Source organism: Pleurodeles waltl, chromosome 2_2 (assembly GCF_031143425.1).
Source record: "Pleurodeles waltl isolate 20211129_DDA chromosome 2_2, aPleWal1.hap1.20221129, whole genome shotgun sequence".
NCBI classification, from domain to species: domain Eukaryota; kingdom Metazoa; phylum Chordata; class Amphibia; order Caudata; family Salamandridae; genus Pleurodeles; species Pleurodeles waltl.
This window is the reverse complement of record NC_090439.1, coordinates 873,366,427-873,390,146: the sequence shown is the minus strand read 5'-3', so window position 1 is coordinate 873,390,146 and position 23,720 is coordinate 873,366,427. Positions and strand designations below refer to the sequence as shown.

Sequence of the window (23,720 nt, the reverse complement as noted above, 5' to 3'; positions counted from 1 at the left end):
TTTGTTGTGTGAGTGTACTGGCACAGTGAGTGTGGCGCAAGGCAGCCCTCCAGGTCAGTAGAACCGTCTTGGTCACTGGGGTGGTATCATGGGGGATCGGGGAGCCATACAGCACGGCTAGCATTTGGGAAAATTCCAGAAGGGATAGTTCCAGTCAGTGGACCGGTTCCAACAAGCCTCCGTTGAGCCAGTTGTGGATCTTGCCTGAAGAATTACCGGGACTCCTAGCAATGAAAATTTCAGGACAAGGAAATAACGGAGGTTGTATTGTGTTATTCATAATTAGGGTCATAGTAGGAGAACTTCAAGGGTAATTATTTAGTGAGTGGCATCATTCAGTCCATGTCAAGCATACTAAAGGTTCCTGACTAGCAGTGCAACTTCTGGAGCTGTGGCTGCTAAATAGGAACTTAGTTTAGTTAGATTTAACTCAAGCTGGCAGAAGGTAATCCAGTTCTATTTTTGCATATGAATAAGCAATGTATGAAGTGGATGCTCTCATTTTTTAATTTTACATAAATCTGCATATCATATGCATGTTGGGGGTATGATAGATCAGGAGAGTTTAGGAGTTCTCCTGTTGATTCCTAATACATGTCCTAAAGAATAGGGCAAATATTGGGCAACAGAAGGAGTATTAAAGGGACTTGAGAAGTGATTGATCTTGGCAGTTTGACAGCGTTCATTAAGAGAGGATCTGAACCTCTGTAGCACTGTCCCACCTATGCCAAGCCGGGTAGAAAGTGCACCAAGTAATATGTCATAATCTACCATACCGAATGCCCTGCAGATATCTAGGAGAATAAGAAGGCATGTTAAGCCTGTCCACCTAGATATGCTGTGAAAAATGCTGACATAGACCTTTTGGTTCGATGTGTTGTTTTTAAGCAAGACTGAAGTTATTTCATAGACCATTTTCTTTGGATTATTATTATTGAAGTTGCTTTGATACACATTTACATTTCCCTGGTAACAAATGGTACACCAGTGATAGAGCAATGTTGTCTGGGCCAGCCTTCCAGCGTTTAAGGAGGGTACATATAATGTCTTTCTTTAAGAGGTTGTGAACAAGTGCCACACCAAGGGACTTGTTAATCACAGGTTCCTTCACGGGCAAGAGTGTGAAGCAAGCTAATTTGGCAATTTTGTTAAAGGCACCAACAAATAGCATGAGGATTTGATATCTGAAACTATTTATTTTAGAAATTTTCCAGTTCAGTTCACTGCTTGCCAGTGATATGTATAGTTTTTAAAGAGTTTGAACTTTAACCAAGTTAAAGTGTTCTCTGGTGTGATTTCTGGGTGCTTTTATCTGGTCTTTTACAAATTAGGCCATGGTCTTAAAAGGTTACATTTGTACATGTGAAATGTTAAATTATTAATGACTATGGATGTAGAGTATTTTTTTCCAATTGCATTGAAAGAAGTACAGTTTTTGTCGTTCAGCCGCTAATGAGGCAGAATACCATACATTGGCAATTTTCTTCCTATTATTTCAACACCACCATCAATGTTTCCATGATAGCTAGGATGTCTACAGCACAGACATTTGCTTTCTTTCTTTTGTTCTACTGACATTGTTGGGCAGTTGCTGTACAGAATGTATCAAATGTTGAAAGTATTTTGTATTTCTGATCCATTCATATTTAGGTTGGAGTATGACTGGGATACTCTTGAGTATGGATGAAAGTCTAGTATAGCGTTTAGGATGATGACAGACCTTGAGAGATTTTCAGCTGAAAATAGGTAGCTAATTTTGGTGATGTTGTAAAGTCTGTGACATTGTAAGATTTGCATTCTTGAGGGTATGTGCACAATCTTAAAAACACTTTCTCAAATATGTGGTCAAAAAAGTGGTTAAACCACAGTCATCCTTAGATGAACATGTTTACATTATGGACATTCGTGGCTTATCTGTGAACAAAGTCTACTGCGCTAGTCTAGGAACTTAGCCCAACAGAACAGACATGTCTATCCATTTCCAAAATGTTTGCTAATGAAAACCGCTTTCAACCGTTGCAAAAGAAACAAACAAGAAATGGGGAAAATTCAGAACAGATGATGAGTCTTAAAAGGCTACACTGAGAAATAAGTTGACCATTGGTCAGCAACTATTTTAGTTAAAGAAGCATCAATCGGACACAAACCTTTCCTCGCCAGAATACTCTTTTCGAACCTTGTCAAAAACCTACCAAAAAAGAATGGAGATTTACACTTTACTTCTGTAGAGTATCTTTTTGGTGATTTTTCAAAGTTTTTTTGCTTTACCGGAGGGGCTAGATTCAGAAATATTTTCTGTGAGCAGATGTTTATTACTCCCAACTTAGGTGTGTTTTACTTCTTATTGTTTGAAGAGCATGACACATTTGCAAAAACACAGTTTTGTGAGTTAAGTCATGAGACAATACACAAATTAACAAAAAATCCTTTTAAGTACTACTACCTTCTAAGAAATGCAGGAAATTGTATCTTTACACTCTATTTCTATTGGCTTTCAGTATGCTGTAAAGAGAGTATGTGGTCTGGGCACAGTAGCGTACAATATTGTTCCAAGACTACTCTCTGGAACGCCACCAACACTAGAGCCCTGTGTGACTGTTAATAGTTTCCAATGAGGAAATAAGGAATTGCATCTGACTGTGGAAGGCACACACGACCATTTCCTACACACAAAGCTCCCAGTTCCTACATTTTTTCTTATTTTCTTGCCAAGTCTCTTCTAATCAAAGAACTTCCAGTCGCCTCCATTAAAAAAACCGATTCAAACACCCTTTTTTCATCTGGTGCACAGATCATTTACTGCAAATAATGAAAACATTTCTGCATTTCTTCTTAATTGAACCCTCCGACTCGCTTCAGGGCCGCGTGTTTAACATCATATTGAAACAACTACTACACGCTGAGCGAATTTTAATCTTCCGTTTGATTTCAAAGATGAAAATTAAGGAAAGAAAACAAAAGAGAGGGCTGTGCATTTTAGCACTTTTGTATTTTTCTTCGAACATTTACTGCCACTTTAAGAGCGGCCGCTAATTCACATGCGCAGTCCCGCATAGCAGAGGCATGACAGTGGGCTCTGCATCTGGCAGGAGGCATCGATTGCAATCGCTGCCAACCAACATTAAAGGCTGCATTTTTGGCAAACAAATTTCCACTAGCCACATCCCTCCGATAATAAATTATCCCGCGCGCGATCACAGCGCCTCTAGAACCGCTCTCCGAGCCTCCCGCTTTGTCTGAGGAGAGATGAAGATGCCTGATAGCAGATGCCGGGCACCGAGAAGGGGCATCTGGTAACTCACTGCAAAGAAGCAGACGAGACGCACTGTACCGGGATCAGGCTGCGTGTGTCCGGTTGTCTCACGCACAGAATTATTACAGGCACCCAGTTTAGAAAAAAATAACACCGCAGAGACCATACAGAGTTGGCAGCAATCCGTCGAGCTGTTTTACCTTCATAGCGAAAAAGAAATGTTTAGTGCAGTAAAGTATGAAGGAATAATTCAAAAGTAATAACGCTGCATTCTACTGAGTTTTGCAGGACGACATGAAAAGCATGCATTTTTATTATTTTATTTATGTTAGTCGTGGCGGGCGCATTAGAGACTGCATAGCCACACGGCACTACAAAAACCAGAAACTAAGGCAGCACGTCGGTCAAACAAGACATTGGTTCAATGTAAAAACTCCCCAATGACTTTTCATCAATTGCACAAAAGATCGAATCCTCGGGATATCCCAGTGACTCTTCTTCCCCAGTTCCACCTCAGCTACCTTCACCCCCTCCCGCCATTACTGACGGCTGCTGCACCTGAACACTTCTCGGACTGCTCTGCTCCTCCCTCCCCCAATGGGCCCAAAGTTTCCAGAACACCAAGTTCCAACATAGTTGTGTGGCTTTTGCTAAACTGCTCTGCTTTCTGCGCAGATGAGCCTGATAGGGTAAAACCATTGATCAAAGGCATTTAGCCATCGGGTTTGAGACTGAATTTCTGAACAAAGTTGACTTTAGCAGTCTTTCTTTGTTTGTGCTCTCTCTTTGTAAAGTCCTCTAGAGCGAGAACAACCAGGGTCTGAAACAAACCATGCCCCAGGGAGCACTACGAGGCACTTCAGTTGCCATCCACAGGAGCCGGAAGTCTTGCAGCTCCCCTGCTCTGTTCATCAGCTCAACCATCATACTGCTTAAAAAAAAAAAAAAACACGAGCCACGCTCAATTTCCAAAATCTCTTCAGAAGGGAATGTCTGCTCTTGTTTGTCAATTTAAAAACGTCTGTTGCACGGGGCCGACCCTAAGTTCTTCATAAGTGTTTTTTTTTTTTTTTTTTTTTACAGAGGACTGTCTAATCTATGGGAATGACGGCTGTAATTTAAATTCCACATTTAAGTCTTGACCTCATCATGAATGAGTAAGGGCGCAAAAGACAGACAAATGGATGGCAGTTCTAAGATGGTGGTTGGGCTTACCCCAGAAGACATGGAAGTGGAATGGCGTCTCCGACTCTGAAGGAGGCAGCCATGAGGGGGCGGACTACAGCTGAGTAACTACAGTCAAAGACTGAAAGCGGACTAGAAGCAATACTATTTGTACTGTGCAATGTTACATTGCAGATGTGGAGATGTTTCACCTTACCCACGCCCCAAGGTCAGTTGAGGCCCGGTGGTACGGGTAGGATTAATTCAAGAAGTGTCAACTGGAAAAATATCAAAAATGTGTCGAAAAAGGAAGAACAGTTTGTAAAATGCTTTGCCAATTTTTTAAAGAAATGTCCATGTATTTGAACTGTTTGTATTATAAAACGATTAATAAAAGTCAACAAAAAAAAATCTATGAAGTGCCTGGTTTCTTGATGCAGACTATTTGCCTGAAAGAAAATAACTCTTTCTTTTAGAGCACACAACAGATCACAGTCAAGCAAGCAGATGTGCAGTTTTCTTTAGATCACAAATAAAGGCTAGTCTAGGGGTTACCTCTTTGGCTACACAGGAAAGTCTCAGGTCAGCTGTCACTTGTGCAACTTAAGGAAGAGACTAACAGCCCCACTCATAGGTGCCTGTTCCTATTGAGCAAGATGCAGTTTATGAGACAACCCAGGAGGGACCTGGACCATTGGTATTATATTTGCTACCATTTAAAAGCTATAATAATTAACCTCGTCTAACGTATAGGGGAGCTTGAGGCACAAATGAAATATAGGGCACCATGGCACTGGTTAACCTCTGAAGCCACCAGCTTGTTGGCATTGCCTGTTCTTTTAATTGAGCAACCGTTGCCCTTAAAGTTAATGTTTGCTACTAAGGTGAAAACACTGTTTATGGAGGAGAATTTTAAAACACTTTTGGTGGTCCGGGTGGGAAAATAATTTTCTCCATGAAAGTACAGGCAATTACTTAAGAGAACATGCGCACGTATACATTGGAAGGTAAGATGCAATAGCTCTAATAGCATCACTACCAGACAAAGAAGGTCAACTGAAAGTATGAGGAGAAAATGTTTTCCACTACTATATAGAAACACTTGGTCTTCTTGCAAGAGCGACGAATAACTAAACATGGAAAAATACTAGAAAATACCAGAAGCACTTTGCTTCTCATTGGGCGAGTATAGGGGTCCACAGAGAAGGACCTTTGGTAGTACGAGGTCTGAGAGGTCACTCAAAGCCTTTCATCTCCAATAGAATCCTTGGCCACATTGCAGAGTGCTTGCCCACAAAAATATAGGCAGCATCTTCTCGGAAACCGACACCAGCAACAAATGAGGGAGAGAACAGGTAATTAAGAGCAAGGCTCATCCTCCCCAGTTGAAAACTATAAACAAATTAGAGAGCCCTATCCTGCCAAGTGGACTGATCAAATCTTCTTGCAGAAAAAGCAGATGCTTTTTGTAAGGAGAGCCCTCATTCCCACCGTGTTACCCCTTAGTGGCATGTTTCATCACTGGGTTCCTTTCCGTCCTGCTGTGGAACAGGGCATACTGCTACCTATGAATTACATGGGAGCACTGAATGATATCAGACCAATTGTTTCAAAAACTAGGAGATGATGAGATTTTATCCTGAGTTAGTTAAGACTACATGGCTGGTGGCAGTTGTTACTGTAATGAATGCCCCAGTCATTTTTTATTAAAATCTGGAAAAGAAAATGGGAAGCTCTGAGGGGTTAAACGGCCCTAACTTTCTCTTTATACCTAATCTAAATGTTTCTGCCACCCTTCCATATGGCTTTCGTCAAATCTGTAAATCCCACTCCGTGAGACCACTCCTTACATAAATGCAAGGTACATACCAACTCACACGATCTGCATGCCAAAATATTTACATCTACTAGGCGTCAGTTTCACTGAATATATAAACAAAACTTAATAGTGCTCCATAGGGCCTCCGATGCAAGGCAAATCTGTGGTCATAGGCTTCTCAAGTTCCCCGCCTCGACCATTCACCTATATTAGCACCATCCATGCTTGATTGGGATTTAGTGTTTGATGCTAGAAACAGCTGAGACAATATTAGGAACTTTTAAAAATAAGTCTTAATTGTTGTCATGACATAGGCTAAAGCTTGATAAAGACCTACGTAAGATGAACATGTCTGTGGACTGGACACAGGCTTGTACTGGTAACTAGAAACACTCTCAATATGGTACTCACGCACTTGCACATTCCCAATACTTTATCTTGGTTGTCAGACAGGTTGCTTTATTCTCAAGTCATGTCATCAACACTACTGATGTTTGACATAGTATAAAGCATGAATGACAAGGGAGTTGTCGTTCAAAGAGCATGGGTCAGATCATGGCTGGGGTATAGTTCTCAGATAGCATTTTGGAACGACCAGCTGTTGTTGGTAACCGGCAGTGGTGTTTCTGCTGTGCTGTTTAAACACACTTCAGGGGTCATTTGTCCCAATTCCACAGACAGTAACAGTTTTTAAAGAACTAGATCAGCTTCTGGTCTCCCTGGTTTGAGGGTGAAAGAGAAGCAGAGAAAAACTGGATACTCTAAAACTGACCTGCGAGAACAGAGTTAGGGCTCTCTAACAGGAAATTGTATTATATGGCAACTCAATTACAGTGTGCTCGACATTGGATAGATGAAGATGCTAATTAGAAAAGAGTTCTACTAAGTGGGACATGGTGCAGTGTATTTAAGAGGTAGGGCATGTACTGATGTGTTTCACATATTTGGATAGTGAACTACTGCTAAATTTGTTTTTCACTATTGCAAGGCCCATCTCTCCCATAGGTTAACATGGGGATTGCCATGAAATATCTTTCAAGTGTCATTTCCCAATGGGAGCAGATTGAGGTGTGGAGTTTGGGGTCTCCCAACTCACAATTTAAAAACATATGTTTTGGCGAAGTTGGTTTTTAAATTGTAAGTTTGAAAATGCCACTTTCAAAAAGTGGGCATTTCTTGCTTAACCATTCTGTGCCTCTGCCTGCCCGTGGAATACACGTCTGGGTCAGGATGACAGTTGGGCTGTTTGTGAATTCACTCTAGACAGTTACATAAAGGGAGCCGAGGTGTGCTGATGGGTCTTCCTGAGCTAGAGTGGTTGGAGGTGCTGACACCTGCACCAGAACAGGGCAGTGCCTGTCCTCACACAAAGCAGTCTCTACCCCCCTGGAGTGTGTCTGGAGACAGGGCAGGGAAAGGCATGGTCTTGTGCAGCACAAAGACTTCTCTTTGGTGTCTGTCTACTCCAAAGATAGAAACGGGTATAAGATTCTCTAAGGGCTTGAACTGAGCTTGCCTCCTTTTAAGAAGTCTCAGGGACATCAAAGACTTCATCTGCCAGTGCCTGGGCTCTTCTCCTGAGAGTCCTGACTTGCCAAGTGGTGCCAACTCCAGTCCTTGGGCCCTTGGAAGTGCAAGTTGGTATCCTGAAGGAGAAAATCCATGTACTGACACCGCAACAAGAAAATTGACACAGCACCTGTCCTGCGGCTGGAGAACTGCCACAGCATCTGCCACGCAGCTGCAGAATCGATGCAGCACCAGTTTCACCACTGCTACATCAACACAGGCCATCTGGAATTTCTACACATCACCCCTGAGGCGTCAATTTCTCATTGACTCCACACCACAATAAGGAACCGTGGCTGTGTCTCTGGAATGCAATGCATTGCCTTTCCTGCGAGGAAAAAATCAACGCATCACCTCCCCTGCCAGTAAGGAACTGACACATCTTGCCACTCCTGCAAGAAAAGAACCAACGCATCACCTCCCTTGCGCAGTAAGGAACTGACATTGCTTTTCGGCTACTCACCTCTTCTGTGGCCTGCATCATCTTTGTTTTTGACACATCCCACTTTGTGCTAAAAAGATACAACCATTGATTCCTACGGATTAAGACTCATTGAAACCTTTAAAAAGTTATATCTTTACTTGTGATTGTTGGATTTTTGTAGTTTTGGTTTATTCAGATAAATGTTGGCTATTTTTCTATACTGATGTGGAGTACTTTTTGGGTGTTTTCACTATGTTAATGTGTATGTGTACAAATACTTTAGGCATTGCCTCTGACGTGAGTCCCTGTATCCTATAATAACAGGTATGTCTAAAGTGAAAAACTATAGCAGCTCGGGACCATGATAAGTCCTGTATCTGCGAGTAACAAGTTCTACCTCTGTGAAAACCGTGGATAAGATTCTCTCTTATAAATGAATCATTTATGTGGATTATACCAACTGGAGATTCCTTTAATTTGATTACTGGCATATGTTTACCTTACACTTTTTGGGCTTACTCGTACACCTTTCAGAGGATCATAGATTGTTAAAGTCATGGCTCTTTTTTGATTCTTTTCGTGTTTCAATCGCGGACTAAATTTCTACTTGATATTAGCCTTAAGAAAGTCACTGTAGTGACGAAACACGGGTCAGCTGTTAAATTGGAGAAAGTGGAAGATTTGATTACAATGCATATAATAAAGAAATTACATCTACATTTCCTTACCACAGAGAGTTTTGACAAGTTAGTTGACTCTGTTTGGGGTGCATTTGGACCTTTCAGACAGAAACTTACAAAAAGCCACTTTGATGGTGGGATACTTGGCATGATAATGGTCGACAGTCATGTTTAATAGAATGGTCTAATTTAGCGATTCTTAACCTTGGTCCAGGGACCCCTGGGTCCGTGAAGCCTACACAGGGGTCGCAACTGCTTAGAAAAAGAAATAATATTCACAGATTAATAAAGTGTACTTAAATGAAGCAAAATGTAGTTTACCATTTTAAAACGTTTTAATTGTGAAAGAATTTGAAATTGGAGGCCTCAGATTGATTAGTGGGATTAATAGTAATGACCTCAATAAAACTATAGTATGGACGATAAGTGGGATCAATTAAGTTTAGAAAGTTCCAACCTTCTTATTAGAATTAAAATTTTGGTTTGAATTGTCTTTTATATTGGTTTGCGACTTAAATAAACTATTTCATCACTTGTGTATTTTTTGATGAATGCTTGTTTCTGTATTTTTTGTTTATTGTTTTGCAGTTCAAATCACAGAAAAACGTTTGGTCCCAAGCTTCCAGCAATGACTCAGTTAAGGTCCCCAGATTACAAAAATGATTCAGTGAGGGTCTCTGGGTTCCAGTAAAGGTTAAGTGGGGGCTTCTCAGAAGTCAAAAGGTTAAGAACCACTAGTCTAATAAATCTATTAGGAGCCAATGGATAAGCGGACAAACAGATGTATTTACGACAGGCTAACCAGTTGGAAAACAACACAAGTGTCCAATTTACTGTGTTATATTGAAACACATGCTTCCATGGTTGATCACATACTGAACAAGTCTCACATTTGAGGTGCCTTTGTAGTGGTGCCAAACTCCAATAGTCACGTAATGTCCTTTTCATTGCTGATTCCATGACTGTGTGCTCTTACCAGATGATCTCCATTTATTTTTATTTTTTTACAGCAAAGAGAAATTTCTTGTTAATAGTCAACATTATGAACATGATGTTAATTTTGGTCAAATTTCTTTTTTTAAGAAACGGTCTGTGCTGGGACAGAAAGCTTGTACCTAAATTATTCTGTCAGTTTTAATTTTCTCCTGTTTTACAAGTAGAACTTCACAAGAGGTGAACCAAGTTCTCTTAACTGCATTTTTAATACTTTTTTTGGAGTAGTCCTTTTCCTTCAATTTCGCAAAGAGTGCCACTGCTTGAAGTAATCATCTTTGTTAGTACACATGCGATGAATGCACATGAACTATCCATAGAGAAGGTTGTCTCGTAGGCTCCTAGGATGGCAACTTTTGTAGTAAACACCTCTATTCTATCAGTGGGTTTCTTTTATAATCAAGTAATTAAGATTTTATCTGTTTCATTTACCTCTGTCTCTAGAAAAGTTACAGATGATTTCCTGTTTCACATGTTGGATGCAGTGCCTTGGGTGCAGCTGTTTAACCATTGTAGTCAATGATCCAACTCAGTTTCACCACCAGTCCACATGCAAAGCATGTTGTCAATGTTTTGTACCCACAGGGTAGCATTTCCCAAAAAGGGGTTGCTCTTACAGTATTTTTTTTCTTCAAACTGGGCCATGAAAAGTATGTCCATTTCTGGGGTGAAGGAGCAGCCCTTCGCAATGCCCTTAATTAGGGAAAAAGACTGAAGGTACGAATGGTCATAAGAAGGAATCCACATATTTATACACTGTCTCCAGGACCAAGTTACATCCAGATACTACTGGTCTTCCAGGTGAGGTGTCCGCAGTCTTACAAACCTTGGGTAGAAGATAAAACAGCATGTGGTGATTTATTTTGTTGAATTCAAATTCTTATAGTTCAATAAGCCCATCTTCAAATCCTTCTGGAGTAACGTGAATGCAGACTCCTTGAATTAATTGGGGGAGGGGGTCAACTGGAATCTTGTGCTAATATTCAGGATCATACACTTGATGTTAACCACCTGCTAAATATTTTTTTTAATCCCAAATTACTATTGCCCCATTCCTGTTGGCTGGTTTAATGATGACTGAATTGATCAATTAGTGCTTCTCTGAGCGCCTTAGATTATTCCTATGGTATTCATTTTGGTTCTCTAAATGTACAATGGTGGATAATCTTTTTATGATTATTCATGTCATGTTTTGGTCAGTTGTGAACTGATGAACTGAAATTAGTAATTATCACAAGAGGTTTGGTTCATGTACTTCGAGTGGTCCATCTACTCATGTTACAGGACCCAGTCGCAGGAGGTTCTGGTGTAAGTCTATCCTAAAATCAGCATGTAGAGGATCACTGCCATACTGGCTTTCTGGAAACAGTATACACCAAAAGTGACTCATATTTGAAATCTATAGAAAAGGCTATAGAAGAGAAATACTTGCTACTTTAAGTGGTCAGACCCCATGCTATGAACCAATATGTGGTGTAATGGCTAGATCTGCCGAATATGGAGCAGGGGAACCAGGTTTGAGTCTCAGTGTCGGCTCAACATCCTGTGATTCTGGGCAAATCACTTAGGCCCTCTTATGACCCTGGCGGTTTTCTGACGGCCAGGGACACGATGGCGGTTTCACCGCCAACGGGCTGGAGGTAAAGGCTGCCACATTACGAGTGTGGCGGGTTGGCCTCTGCCAATCATCCACATCCCCACTCAGACTGCCAGGGCAGTTGGACCCACCGGGCTGGAGAGGAGCATCTCCGTCCTGGCAGTCCAATGAAGGCTGCCGGTGGTATTATGAGTCGGCTTTCCATCAGGGTTTCTGCAGCGGTAGTACCACCACGAACACCTTGACGGCGGAAAAGCTACCAGGGAAAGGGAATTTCTTCCCTGTCACCAGCAGACTCCCCCTGCCCGCCCCCCCACCCATCCCCTCCAGAAGCACAATACCCCCCTCCACACCAGAACCCCCACCCCATAACAGAACAGTATCCCCCATCTAGTACAGCGCCCCACAACCCTTCTAGTAAAGCACCCCCGCATACACCCCGCATGCACTCATTCACACGCCTCGCATACACTCATACACAAACACTGACATACACGTATTCACTCACAAGCATTCATACACTTCAACATTCATACACACTCACTTCAACATTCATACAGACATTCAACCACACATACATTCACACACACGCATGCACACACCCCATAACCACACGCATGCACACACCCATACGAACACCCATTCAAACACCCAAGCATACACACACCCAAACACCCATACACACATGCATACAACACCCACTCACACACTTGCAGACAACACCCCCAACCTTCTCCCCTGTTGGGCACCTGACTTACCTTGTCCGGCGAGGAGGTCATCCGGCAGGGAACAGGCGCTTCCACCTCCGGCAGAGTCCCGCCATTAGGACACTGCCAGGCCGTATTACAGGTCGTAATATGGCGGATGGAGTCCTTTTGGCAGGGCCGGTGGTGGAACCGTCCATGTGCCTCCGCCCACCAGCACGACTACTGCAGGATTTCTGCCCAAAATGTGGCAGACATCCTGCAGTACTCGTAATATGGTGGGTGGAAGATCGCCACCACTGGCAGTCTCCTGGTGCCCGCGGCTTTGGCGGTCTTTCAAAAAGACCACCACATTCATAATGAGGGCCTTAATCTCCCCTTGCCTACCAAAAATTAATGTGTAATGTAACTGGTGCTCACGTAAAGCGCTCTGATACCTCTGGGTCTTCTTCTCGCTCTATACCATTGCAAAAAAAAAAAAAAACACAAGTTTTGACCATGCAGTGATAGCATAAAAAATGGTTTATGCATAGTCCTGGAGGACTTAAATGAGTAACAAGTTTCTAGGTCAAATTCCAACTATCATGACTCACAGTTGTGAAGCCTGACACTAGGGAAATAGAGGCTGAGGAAGATATTAAAATAGGAAGCTCCCAAAGGGCTTACCAGGTTGGCTTTGTTACCGTCATGCAATAAGAAGTGTACAAGCAGTTTTTGATCATATCATCTCAGGTAAGAAGCATTACGCTATGTTTTTTCAGAGAGCGTCTTGAAATAAGGTTTGAACAAATCTAACTGAACAGTTGTAGAATGGCATGGAAAAATACAATGCATGTAAAGTTTAATGTCCCAAATTATTCTATTTGTAGAATAGTGCTCCTTCCTTTCAATTTATTTAAATTGTTTTTTCATCATATAGTAAACCATTCTGTAATATTGCATTTGTGATGGTATAAATTGTAATATATAGGTAGAATAGTTAGCCACATGACAGTGCATAGACAGCATACACTTATTAGCAGCTATAGAGTGCCAATAAGTGAGCACATTAGTGGGAGAGGACACAAACGAACATCTTAAATGAACATCTTAAATATTATTGGATGCTAAGAGAGTATATCTTATCATTTTGTAAAATAAAAAAAAAAAACATATATATCCACCCAAAGCAGCATATATGACCAAAGATACATTCTCCAGGTTCTAGCACCCCTTCCAATGCCTAGAAGAAATGCTTATGGAGGCCACCAAGTGTTGTTGGATCTAGATGTTTATGGCAGAGACTCCCCACAGTGTTCCAGCTGCTCATTACAGTAAATTCATTCCTTAAGCCAGCCTTTGTATGACTGTGTGCAACCCCTACACCAGTGTCTGAAGACTTCCTGCTGGGCTACCAAGAGGGCAACTGCTGTGAATGTAGGATCCCATGTGGCATCTCTTTAATTAGTCCCAACAAGGGCCACAATAGGGTTCAATGGGACAGCAGTTTCAATCATTCCGAAAGAGAACTTATCACTGAGCCCAATATCTATATACCTGTGGGCAAAGCCATGCTAGATGTAAGAAGTCTGCCTCAGAGCACCACAGCACCCACACCTTGCGTCACTGAATAAATCACAACACTGCAGGCTCAAAGGTGTGCAATAAAGTCTTGCACTGTATCATTCTGTATCAACTATTAATTGACAAAGCACTAGTTTGTGCACAACAGTACCCCATTCCCCTATATTTATCTGCACATCTAAATCCACACACCACTCATCTTTCGCAGTTGAAACCATCATCGGGGCCTCTTTCTGGAGAGCAGCATAAGTAGGAGACAATGCGTTTATTAGTAGAGGAGGAGAATGACAGTGAGCTGTGTAAACACTGGTGGTTGCTGCAGAAACCCTGGAAATTCACTTGTACACGCCACCCTAAAACTAAACAACAGAAATACATCTAAGGCAGAATGGGAAGTCCTAGAGGTGGGGTCCTGAGGGTCAAAGTGTCCATCCTAGAAAATATTGCTCAGTGTGATTAGTTCAAGTGACTAACTGTTGGGCCACCCTGGTCTCTTATGTCATAGGTAACTATGATGATTGATGAGAGGGAGCCGCGTGGTATACATACAGTCTAACTGGGCTCAGCAGAGAAGCTTATGCCATGCAGCTGCAGCGCAAGCCACTGCCTCAGTTGTTTGCTATTTATGAATGAGCTTCTAACTTACCACTGCCCCAAGAGACTCGGGTGAATATTACTCTTTCAATTGCTACATACAGCATATATGGGGGTATAGAAATGTTTAAAATATGTTTATGCGCATAGGTAGTATAATTCAATTCTGTATCAGGTGCCAAGAAGTCTCCTTAATCGTATGGGAGGATCAATACTTCCCACTAAATTCTGGGCATCTTTTTTGCACATAGTACGTTTAACAGGAGGGATCAACGAGATCGGAAAAGCTTATGGGAACAGCAATGGGATTTTAATAAACAGACAGAGTAGTCTTGGCACAATAAAAAGTTTCATAGGAGCAACACAGCCAGCTATCGACAGATGTAGTGCCACCCAACGTTTCACTTTCTCTTCTATATGAGTCAGGCAACCCAACAGTTTTATCTAATGGTAGGAGATGTAACGTGACTAATCCAGATACTGAGGTGTCTAAGGGGCGTAACAGCATCAATGAAGTGAGTATTCTAGGAGAATTCTTTCCTCCCCAATACTTGTTTGTGGCACTAAAGACAAGTTTATTTTATATTTATGATGAATGTTTCCTCCTAGATAAACCAACCTCTCCCTGTTGTTTCACTTTGGAGGAGTCAAATCTTGGTGCTACAGCCACCAACGACAATAACAAAGGGGTCATCCTATCATACAAGATACTAGAGTTGAATTTGGTTTTATTATGCCCAGCAACAATGCAGCAATTTCTGATGCAAACAATTACCATTTCTGGTGAGTGAAGCCCAGACACAATTTCTTTTACCAAAATTCAATCATAGGATTAAAAGGATGGGGTAAAGCAACAACTGAGAAACTGGAAAACTTCAGTAAAAATTGACTTAATCGCACCTTGTAAACAGTACCGAATTCTACCCCAGAATAGTGGTAAGCGTGGACAACTGCATGAGGTACACTGAGATGAGATCAGTAAATAAGCCCACACTTAAATATTCCTGGGATTAGCCTCTTTTATTCCACCAGGTAGATTTATAAAATACTGTTACACCTAATCAAACAGAGGAAGTTTTGTCTATCTGAAGAAGTGTCGAGTCACAGCAGAACTGGATTTTTACAGATGACCACTGGAAAGCTAAACTGTGTCTGTCGTTCTTTCATTCCTAGAACACTCCTCCAAGGCCAGCACAAGTGAATATTGGCTAAAAATCTTGGTCTTGCCTACTGGACCTTTTTTGTGGGCTTACAATGGGATTACAAGCTGCCCACTGTTTACCATAGGTCGGCGTTATTGTCGTCATTCATCTACTTGCTTTGTATTCAATGGCCTTCCACCTCCTTCTTGTTCAATATTGTGTTTGTCCCTCCCCTGGAGTATACGGTCTTTAGCATCCTTTTGATTAGCTGACTTTTATCCTTCCATTGCTCACTTTTAGAGAACTATTTTTGCTTAAGCACTGCATGAGAGCTTATTTTTTCTCTCTATCTTGTGAGTTTCTCTCCACCAAATATCCACTGCGTGCGATGTGTTGCAAGTCCCCTCTTGCGTACTTCTCCTCCACCAAGCTGCCTCCTCCCCTGTGCTTTGTGTTGCATTCTTGCTCATGATGTTTTCCAACACCATGTGTTGCTCTCTCTTTATTCTGCTTTCCCCCACCCCGTACCTACTCTCCCTGTTGCTTGCCCCACCGACTCCCCCGCTTACCCCCAACCCAGTGTTTTTAAATATCTTAATTTTGTTTGGGGGGTGGGGGATGTCTATCGATATAAAAAAAAGTGCTTTTGCGCTACTTCGGTTTAATTGTTTTTTTTTTTACTGATCCAACTCGGATCAGTAAATTGAAAAAACAGCGCTTACATAATTATTTAGGCACACATAAGTCATCACATATGCATAGGCCTACAAAGTGACTCAGCAGCACCATGGCTCCTTTTTTCTTCTTTTGGCTAGGCTGCACAGAATCTTGCTGATGCTGTACAGCATTGCTAAAAAAAAAAACATTGGCAAAGCAAATAGGTCACAAAGGTGAGAACTATTGGCTTTGCCGATGGTTGTTTTTATGCAGCAGCTGTTGAGCAGACTATACTAAATGAGCCTCAGCGACTTAAAGTTTGATCCTTGTGGACCACATGAAAAGACCCTGCCACACACCTAAAGAATTAGCACATTTAGATTAGCAGTCTCATCTGACTTAATAAGCATTGGATTTCAAATATCCTCTTTCAAGGCGACCCAGAGATTAAGGGACGTTGGCAAAGCGAAGTGTAGACGTTCACTCTGATGCATGCACTTGCTGCAGTTGACCTGTAGATCTGCTGTACTCTTCATACTTACATATTCCGTATTCCAGCACTTACCGGTCATATTTCCTAAATTATCCTTCAGGTGGCAAAGCTGCTCTTCAGTTTCCCCTTCCTTGAGGTTTCCTATTTCTCCGTAGTAAAGTGCGATCACAAGCTGCATTATCCTTATGAACATAGGGAGCTGTTGGTCAGTGAGGGACAGTTTTAAACACTCTACCAACGTGTGAATCTATGCAAGGAAAGAGAAATACCACATTGTCAGTACATTTAATAAAACATCACAAATACAGTCTGATATTCTTAGAAGTTGTTCAGAACTCAGTGGTGCTACATGGTAAATCTGGTTTATTATTATCTGTAATATTAAAAATAGCATATGTTTTAAAAGTATTTATGTCAAGATTCACTATCAGTGCAACAGCAATGGAATTTTCAGTCAAATAGGCCTAACTAGTTCCCATGTTAATAATTAAAAAGACCATTTTGTGCATTGTTAATTTGTTGAGCGTTAAAGATGTCTTTGGTGGGATAGAAAAGGTCCCCTTCGTAGCTCAGGAGAGTGTACATCTCTTCCATGTGTTTTCCATAGCGACTATCAAGATACTTTTTTGATTTTGGCCTCTGTGCACACAATGAGGTAAAGTCGGCTGAGTTCACCCACTTTAGCATTTAAAGATCCTGTTAGGTGCTGTGCAGTCGGGAGACGACCTGACCATTCTACCACTTTCAGAGATGCAAGGCCTCTTGGCACAGAACCCACACTACCCTGCTTGTTGCAAAACCACAGGCGAGCATGTTGTCAGTGAGAACCTGCACCCGTTCCTCCTTGATAGTTGGGAGGAACGCCATCAGTGCCAAGCCAATTGCGTGCAACTCCAACAAGTTGATATGGAGGCGAGTTTCCGGTAGAGACCAGAGTCGTCTGGCTCCACCTCTCCCAGATGGCCTCCACAACCCACCAATAATGCATTCATCACAACCATTAGCTCTGGGTGGGATAGGGAATGGAGTCTGGCACCAGTTTAATTGCGGCTGAGAAGCCACCACTGCAGGTCTTTCACAGTCTTCTACAAAACCTTGATGAAATCAGATAGATTGACTTAGTGCTGAGGCCACTGAGACTTCGGATCCAACTGCAGAGCCCGCATGTGCCACTGGGTGTGGTCTACAAGCAGAATGCAGGAGTCCCAGAAGCCTTAGAGCTGCTCTCACCGAGACCCAGGTAACTGTTGAAACATTGGGCTCATAGCCCGAATGCCCGAGACTCATGAGGCGAATGGGTGGCTCGAAAGAGTACCATATCCAGGACGGCTCAGATGAAAGGCAGCTATTGTGAAGGAGTCGGGTGTGACTTCGACACATTGACAGAAAAGCCCAACAAAGTCATTAAGTTGACTCATCTGGAGGAGGCCTAAGACTGCTTGATGCAAGTTGGCAAGGTATGAGAAGACTGGCATTTGCAACCCCCTCATAAGGACTGTAACAACCATTTACACTGTGATGAACACCTCAGGTGTACCGGTAAGGCCAAAGGGGAGCACAGGCAACTGAAAGTGCTTGCAGCCTACCTGAAACTGCAGGTAACACCTGTGGAACTTGAGGACAGGGATGTAAAAATATGCATCCTGCAAGTCCAGTGGTACAATCCAGTTTCCTGGATCCAAGGCAGACATTTTTAATATGTCCTTCTGGAGAAAGAAGTTCACAGGGCGAAGGTCCAGGATAGAGCATAGGCCTCCATCATTTTCAGCACCAGAAAGTAACAGGAGTAGCAACCAGTCTGAATTCCAACACTGGCATCCTAACTATTGCTCCCCGGCCAACAAAGCCAGAACATCTCAGAGGAGTATGGACAAGTAATCTTCTGGGAGGTGTTGCGGTATGGGCAGTGTGTCCGGGGGATAGGAAAGAAAGGGTAGGGAGTATCCCCGATCAACAATCTGGAGCACCTATTGATCTGATGTGATGTGATGCCCCACCATCGACTGAGATAAAGGATGACCCAAACTCCCAATGTGTGATCATGTGTTGCCCAGGACAAACAAAAGTGGTTCTGCAGCGGCTGCCGGGGCGGGGTTGGGGTTGGGGTTTGGGTACTGAGTTGCCTCTGGAGGCCTTGATACTGTGCTTGCTAACCGGCCTCGCCCTTAAAAGGGCTGGGAGGCATGTGACTGCTGAGTCACATATTGCCATTGCCTCTGCAGGGAACCCCTACTAAAGACTTGAAAGGGATGCTTTTGTGGAGGGAGCTGCCAAGCAAACTGAGCTAAGCCTAGAGAGCAGGTGGTGGCATTGCTCTCTTTAAATCTCTCCACGGCCAAGTCAGCCTTCGCTCCAAACAGCCAAGAGCCATAAAAGGGCATATGAATTTGGGATTGCTGAACATCAGAGGAAAACTCTGAAGAGAAACAATGCCTGGGGCCGTAGCATGACGCTGGTTCCCACTGCCCTACCCAGGCAGTCAGCTGGGTCCAGACCTGAACGTATTGTGTACTTCACTGTGTCTTGACAATCAGAAATAAGATGCTGTAAAGTCAGTGTGTTGTCTTCTGGGACAGCTGATAAGATATCCACTACCCGCTCACACAACGAGTGCGAGTACCTACCCAGGACGCATGAGGTGTTAACAGACCCAAGAGCAAGACTAGCGCTGGAAAATATGTGCTTCGCTAATGTTTCCAGTCGTTTGGATTCTTGTTCAGGTCGGGTCAGAGAGAAGGCATTCGGGTTCTGGTGGATGGTGGGCACCTATACCACTGGAGAAAATCGGACTCCAGGGAGCAGCAGGTTTGTGTTGTCTTGCCACTTACCTATTCAGTGGGGTGCAAGATCATAATTTTGCTTAAGTACCCACCAGGACATCAATGAGAGCCTTGTTAATACGCAATAGAGGTTCTTGGTTGGCCTCAGCTAGTTTCAGAACATCAATGAGGACATTTGTTTTTACTTCTTGCATGAAGCGGTTGAGGTCTAGGACACTGGCCGCCTTCATAAACACTGTGGAGAAGGAGTCAGAGTCCTCTATAGCGATGGCTGGGTTTGAGGAAAATAACCCAATCTCTGGTGAGGTGCCCAGACCACAGGAATCCTGGAAGTCCTCAAATAGTTTTCCTTCCTCATTCATGTCATCTCCATAGTCACCATCATCATCATCATTTTAGGTATGTCTGGGTTTGAATGGGCAGGCTTTTGTGGTACAGAGGGCATGGGTAGAGCTTCGGAATCAAACAAAACTATTGGATCCTTGTCCAGCATCAGAGACACCTTTAACGGCATCAAGGTTCGGGCTAGTGGCATTGGTCACAGCTTTGACAGTGGCAAAGGATGTTATGATGAGGCTGGAGCAAGTAGCTCCATGTTTGAGGAAGGGGTTGACATCAGGCAGAGGTTGAGTGGCACAGTTGGCGTCGGGACAGATCCACCGATATAGTGCTGACAGGCAGAGTCTTCAGGGCCTGAAGGCACCCCAGCGGGATCCAGAGGGACACAAAACATTTTCTTTTCTGCCTTTCTGAGCTGGCAAAGTTTGTCCACTCTCACAGTCCACTTGCGAGGAAGTGGGAGCAGAAACACTGCTTGAGTCTATTCTGTATAATGGCTACACGGCCTGGGGGCCAGGTCGTCACATGACTTTGAATGGTGCAAGTGGCGAGACAATAGAGACCCATATTTTGACTTCTTATTATTCTTATTGGATCTTTCCAACACGAATGAGCTCTGCAATCTTGATATGGAGGTTTTATGCGAGAGGCCCCAGAATGAGAGCGGTCCACACTCTTCACGTCAAGCAAGACCGTTTCTTTTTAAATTGTTCAGCAATGGCTGCCTGGGCTTCCCAGTTGCGGATGGCTTTGAGATTCATCTTCATGCAGCAAAGACACAATTTTGAGTCATGTAAGGTGCCAAGGCACCAGTGGTAGGTACTGTGGGTGTCTGTCACTGACATATGCTGGTGGCAGTCATGGCAAGGCTTAAAACCTGGCATTTTGCGTCCCATATTCTGCAGTCTGTAAAGTGTTTAGAATGAAAACATGTGTTTCCTAAGGGAAAAGGTCTGCCAGAAGACAGTACTGCTAGCTCTGGATCCACGTTGGAAGGTAAGGAAAGAAAGGAACTGAGCCTCACAACACCACTTGTCTACACGTGAGGGAATTGCTAGAAAGTTTCTAGATCCAGTCTTGCGCCTGGGAAATTCACAAGGTGAGAACTCTGTTGTTAGAAATCTTTATCAGAAGTAAATTGCAGCAGGGCTTCCCTACAGCATTCCTGGGTTGCTTTGAAACGGACTAGACTCAAGGGTGTGGAAAATAGACGAGAGAAGGGGCCCCTGAATTACAGGGACAGCCCCCTCTTGCTCCATTCTTCCCCAGAGGTTATCCTTTCAACAAGGGTAGAAGGTAGCTGAGTGAGGAGGCTTTTGTGCCTTTGGCTCTGGGTCCCCCTGAGACGGAGCTGCCAGCCCACTCCTCCTTCCTGCTGCCACTGGAGGACCAATAATGTGGCTTGGCAAGCCTGAGAGGAATGTTTAAGGGAGCAACGCTACATGCAGTTGTAAACTTCAAGATGCTTCAATTATGTCACTAACAACTTATCCAAAACGAAACCTTTATAACATCCATTTCAGCACTACAATTGAGGTGGCATACCTGCTATTTGGAAAAAAAAAGTTATTCGTGTGGGGTAAACAAGGCAAGAGGAACACAGGTTTCAAACTGAGTTTTAACCCAAGGTGCAATTCTCACAAACCAGTGTGAGAAGACTGCCAGGAATCACATCACTGAGTTTCTATTCAGTAAAACTGTAATGAACTACATGAAGTTAGTTCACCAATTGTATGTCATTTTAGGCGTGACCAGTCCCGTTTGCATGTCCCCCAAGCATATGTCGGAAGAAAGATGTCCTCACTTCAGTACTTTGCAGCTCTTTAAGCCCTGCTGGGAGGAGGGCCTCTCCTTATACCAGTATGGCATTTTGACCATCTATTTTATTTCTCCTATTATCACTCCTTGGTGCAAAGAAGATAAGGATAAGTAGCTATTCCTCATTTTCTTGTTCAGTTAAGGTGGCATCACTTTTAGCATTAATGTGAGAATATTTTGCATGTATGAAGTTGCTATCAAGGGGTGTCTTCATATTTAACACTTTTCATGATATTGCATATTACATGTATTGTGATGTGATAGGTAAGTATTTTATAAATTCTTTATATTTTATTACTGTACATTAATACCTTCATGTGGGAAGTAAAAAAGTGTCAGTATAATCAAAAAATAATACAAGAGCAAATACCAACATCACGTGGAGATATAGCTGAAACCATATATTTCCTTCAATTGTCAACTTCCTCAAACAGTAGTTAGTAAAATGGTAGTAGCTAGGGTCACCATGCATGTGCATTCCGATGGTTCTTTTCTGGTGTTTGATCCCACAGTGAATGCTGTTATCAGCCTCACTTCATACGCCACTCCTCCTTGCCTCTCAGAAGACAGGAGTAGAAAATTAAGGTCTGGCCAACCGCACTGCACCCACAATCCTACTGTTCACGACCCCACTGCTGCATCTGTCTTTGACAGAGGCACTGCTGCTCTAGCACTATGTGGGGTACCATACTGCACTGACTGGGACATGGATGCAGGCCTCTGACACTCCGGCAGCCTAAGGATGGCCTCTCTGCTCTTAGGACATACTCTGGAAGCAGCGCCACTCCTACTTCTGGCTTTCATGTAGACTTAAATTTATTTATGTGCATATTGACCGAAAGCTTTGGCTGTCTCTGTGTAGGACACTGCTAGCGGATAAGACACATTGATACCTACACACCTTGTCTCCGGCCCACTGCCTAATTAATGTATTTCCTAAGATCTCTTGGTGGCAGATCCTTTATACAGCAACATCTGGATGTATGAAAGCTATGATGTATGTTGTTCAGTCCTGAATTTAGCTTGAAGAAAATGTGCTTCTAAATCATAATTTTAATGTAGCACAACAGCTCCTCTGTGAGTCTCTTGCAGGTTGATATCATTCTCTTGCCAACCAATCCTTTTTAGCGTTGAGCCAGCGAGTGCTTGCACATGCGTCTCGTATGCGAGATGCTGTTGTGATCAGTAAATGGCTTGGAGCCTGCCTGTTGCTCACCATTTGTTGGTTTGCACGGCAATCTTCTTAACAGCCTCCTAATTTGTCAAGGCATGTCTGTCATCATTTCCGTTCCTCAGTGTGGAGCAGGGATCAAGCACTAATTGATTTCAACTTAATTGTTGCCCGTCTGCTGTTCTCGACGTGATCAAGGTACTATTTTGTTCTAACTTCGAGTGCCCTGCAAACAGATGGCTTGAGACTGTCAAAAAATGTGCCCAGCAGGACAAACAATATTGCAAAGTTTTATATTTTTAAAGCTAACTTTATTTTATTTGGTTAAGTCATCTTGTCTCAGTTTACACTCGTGTTTTTATTTTTTTTGCTTGTGGGTGCTGTTGTCAAAAGATGACAATTAACTTGTTCAAATTATGCGAGACCCATTACATTGTAAATACTTGTTATTGGGATGCTGCTGCCCACCTCAAACCTTTCAACCAGGGCAGAAACACGTACGATGCAGCCAGAGGTGCTGTTACTGCGTAGATCAGGCAGCCATTAAAGCTGATGAACTGTGAGAGGTATGGTAAGACGTAGAGAGCCACAAGGAGGAAGCGCCTCTGCCCCCTCTCACGTCCTTTGAGAGAACTGCTGCTAAGGCCTAAGTGCAGACACCCAACAAGTTTCCTCTGATGGAGCAAAATGCTCTTTGTTTATCCCTGGTGAGCATTTGCACAACTTGAGCTGCTGCATCCTAATACACATGACGCAAGAGAGGCAAGGAGCAGAGCAGGTGCTGGAGGTTACCCTGAAAGAAGAGGTACATTAACATTTATCACTCGGAGTCCTGCAGCTATATAATAAACTGTGAGCTGATGTTGAGGTACATTGGCAGAGAAATCCCGAAGAAGAAAAAGTTAGATTTTTTTCCTGCCCCACTCCAGACAGAGGTTGAGTGCTGTGGAAGAGTAAGTG

At 42.9% G+C, this 23,720-nt stretch overlaps 1 protein-coding gene across 3 annotated transcripts in view; it reads right to left on the bottom strand.

Moving 5' to 3' along the window:
- Window positions 1-23,720, bottom strand: part of VPS13B (vacuolar protein sorting 13 homolog B) — a 2,423,697-nt gene that overhangs the window by 2,168,538 nt on the left and 231,439 nt on the right. For all 3 annotated transcript variants that reach the window (XM_069220546.1, XM_069220545.1, XM_069220547.1), the window contains exon 7: window positions 16,725-16,899. In XM_069220546.1, coding sequence (XP_069076647.1) covers window positions 16,725-16,899 — 175 coding nt within the window. The remainder of the gene's footprint in view (window positions 1-16,724; window positions 16,900-23,720) is intronic.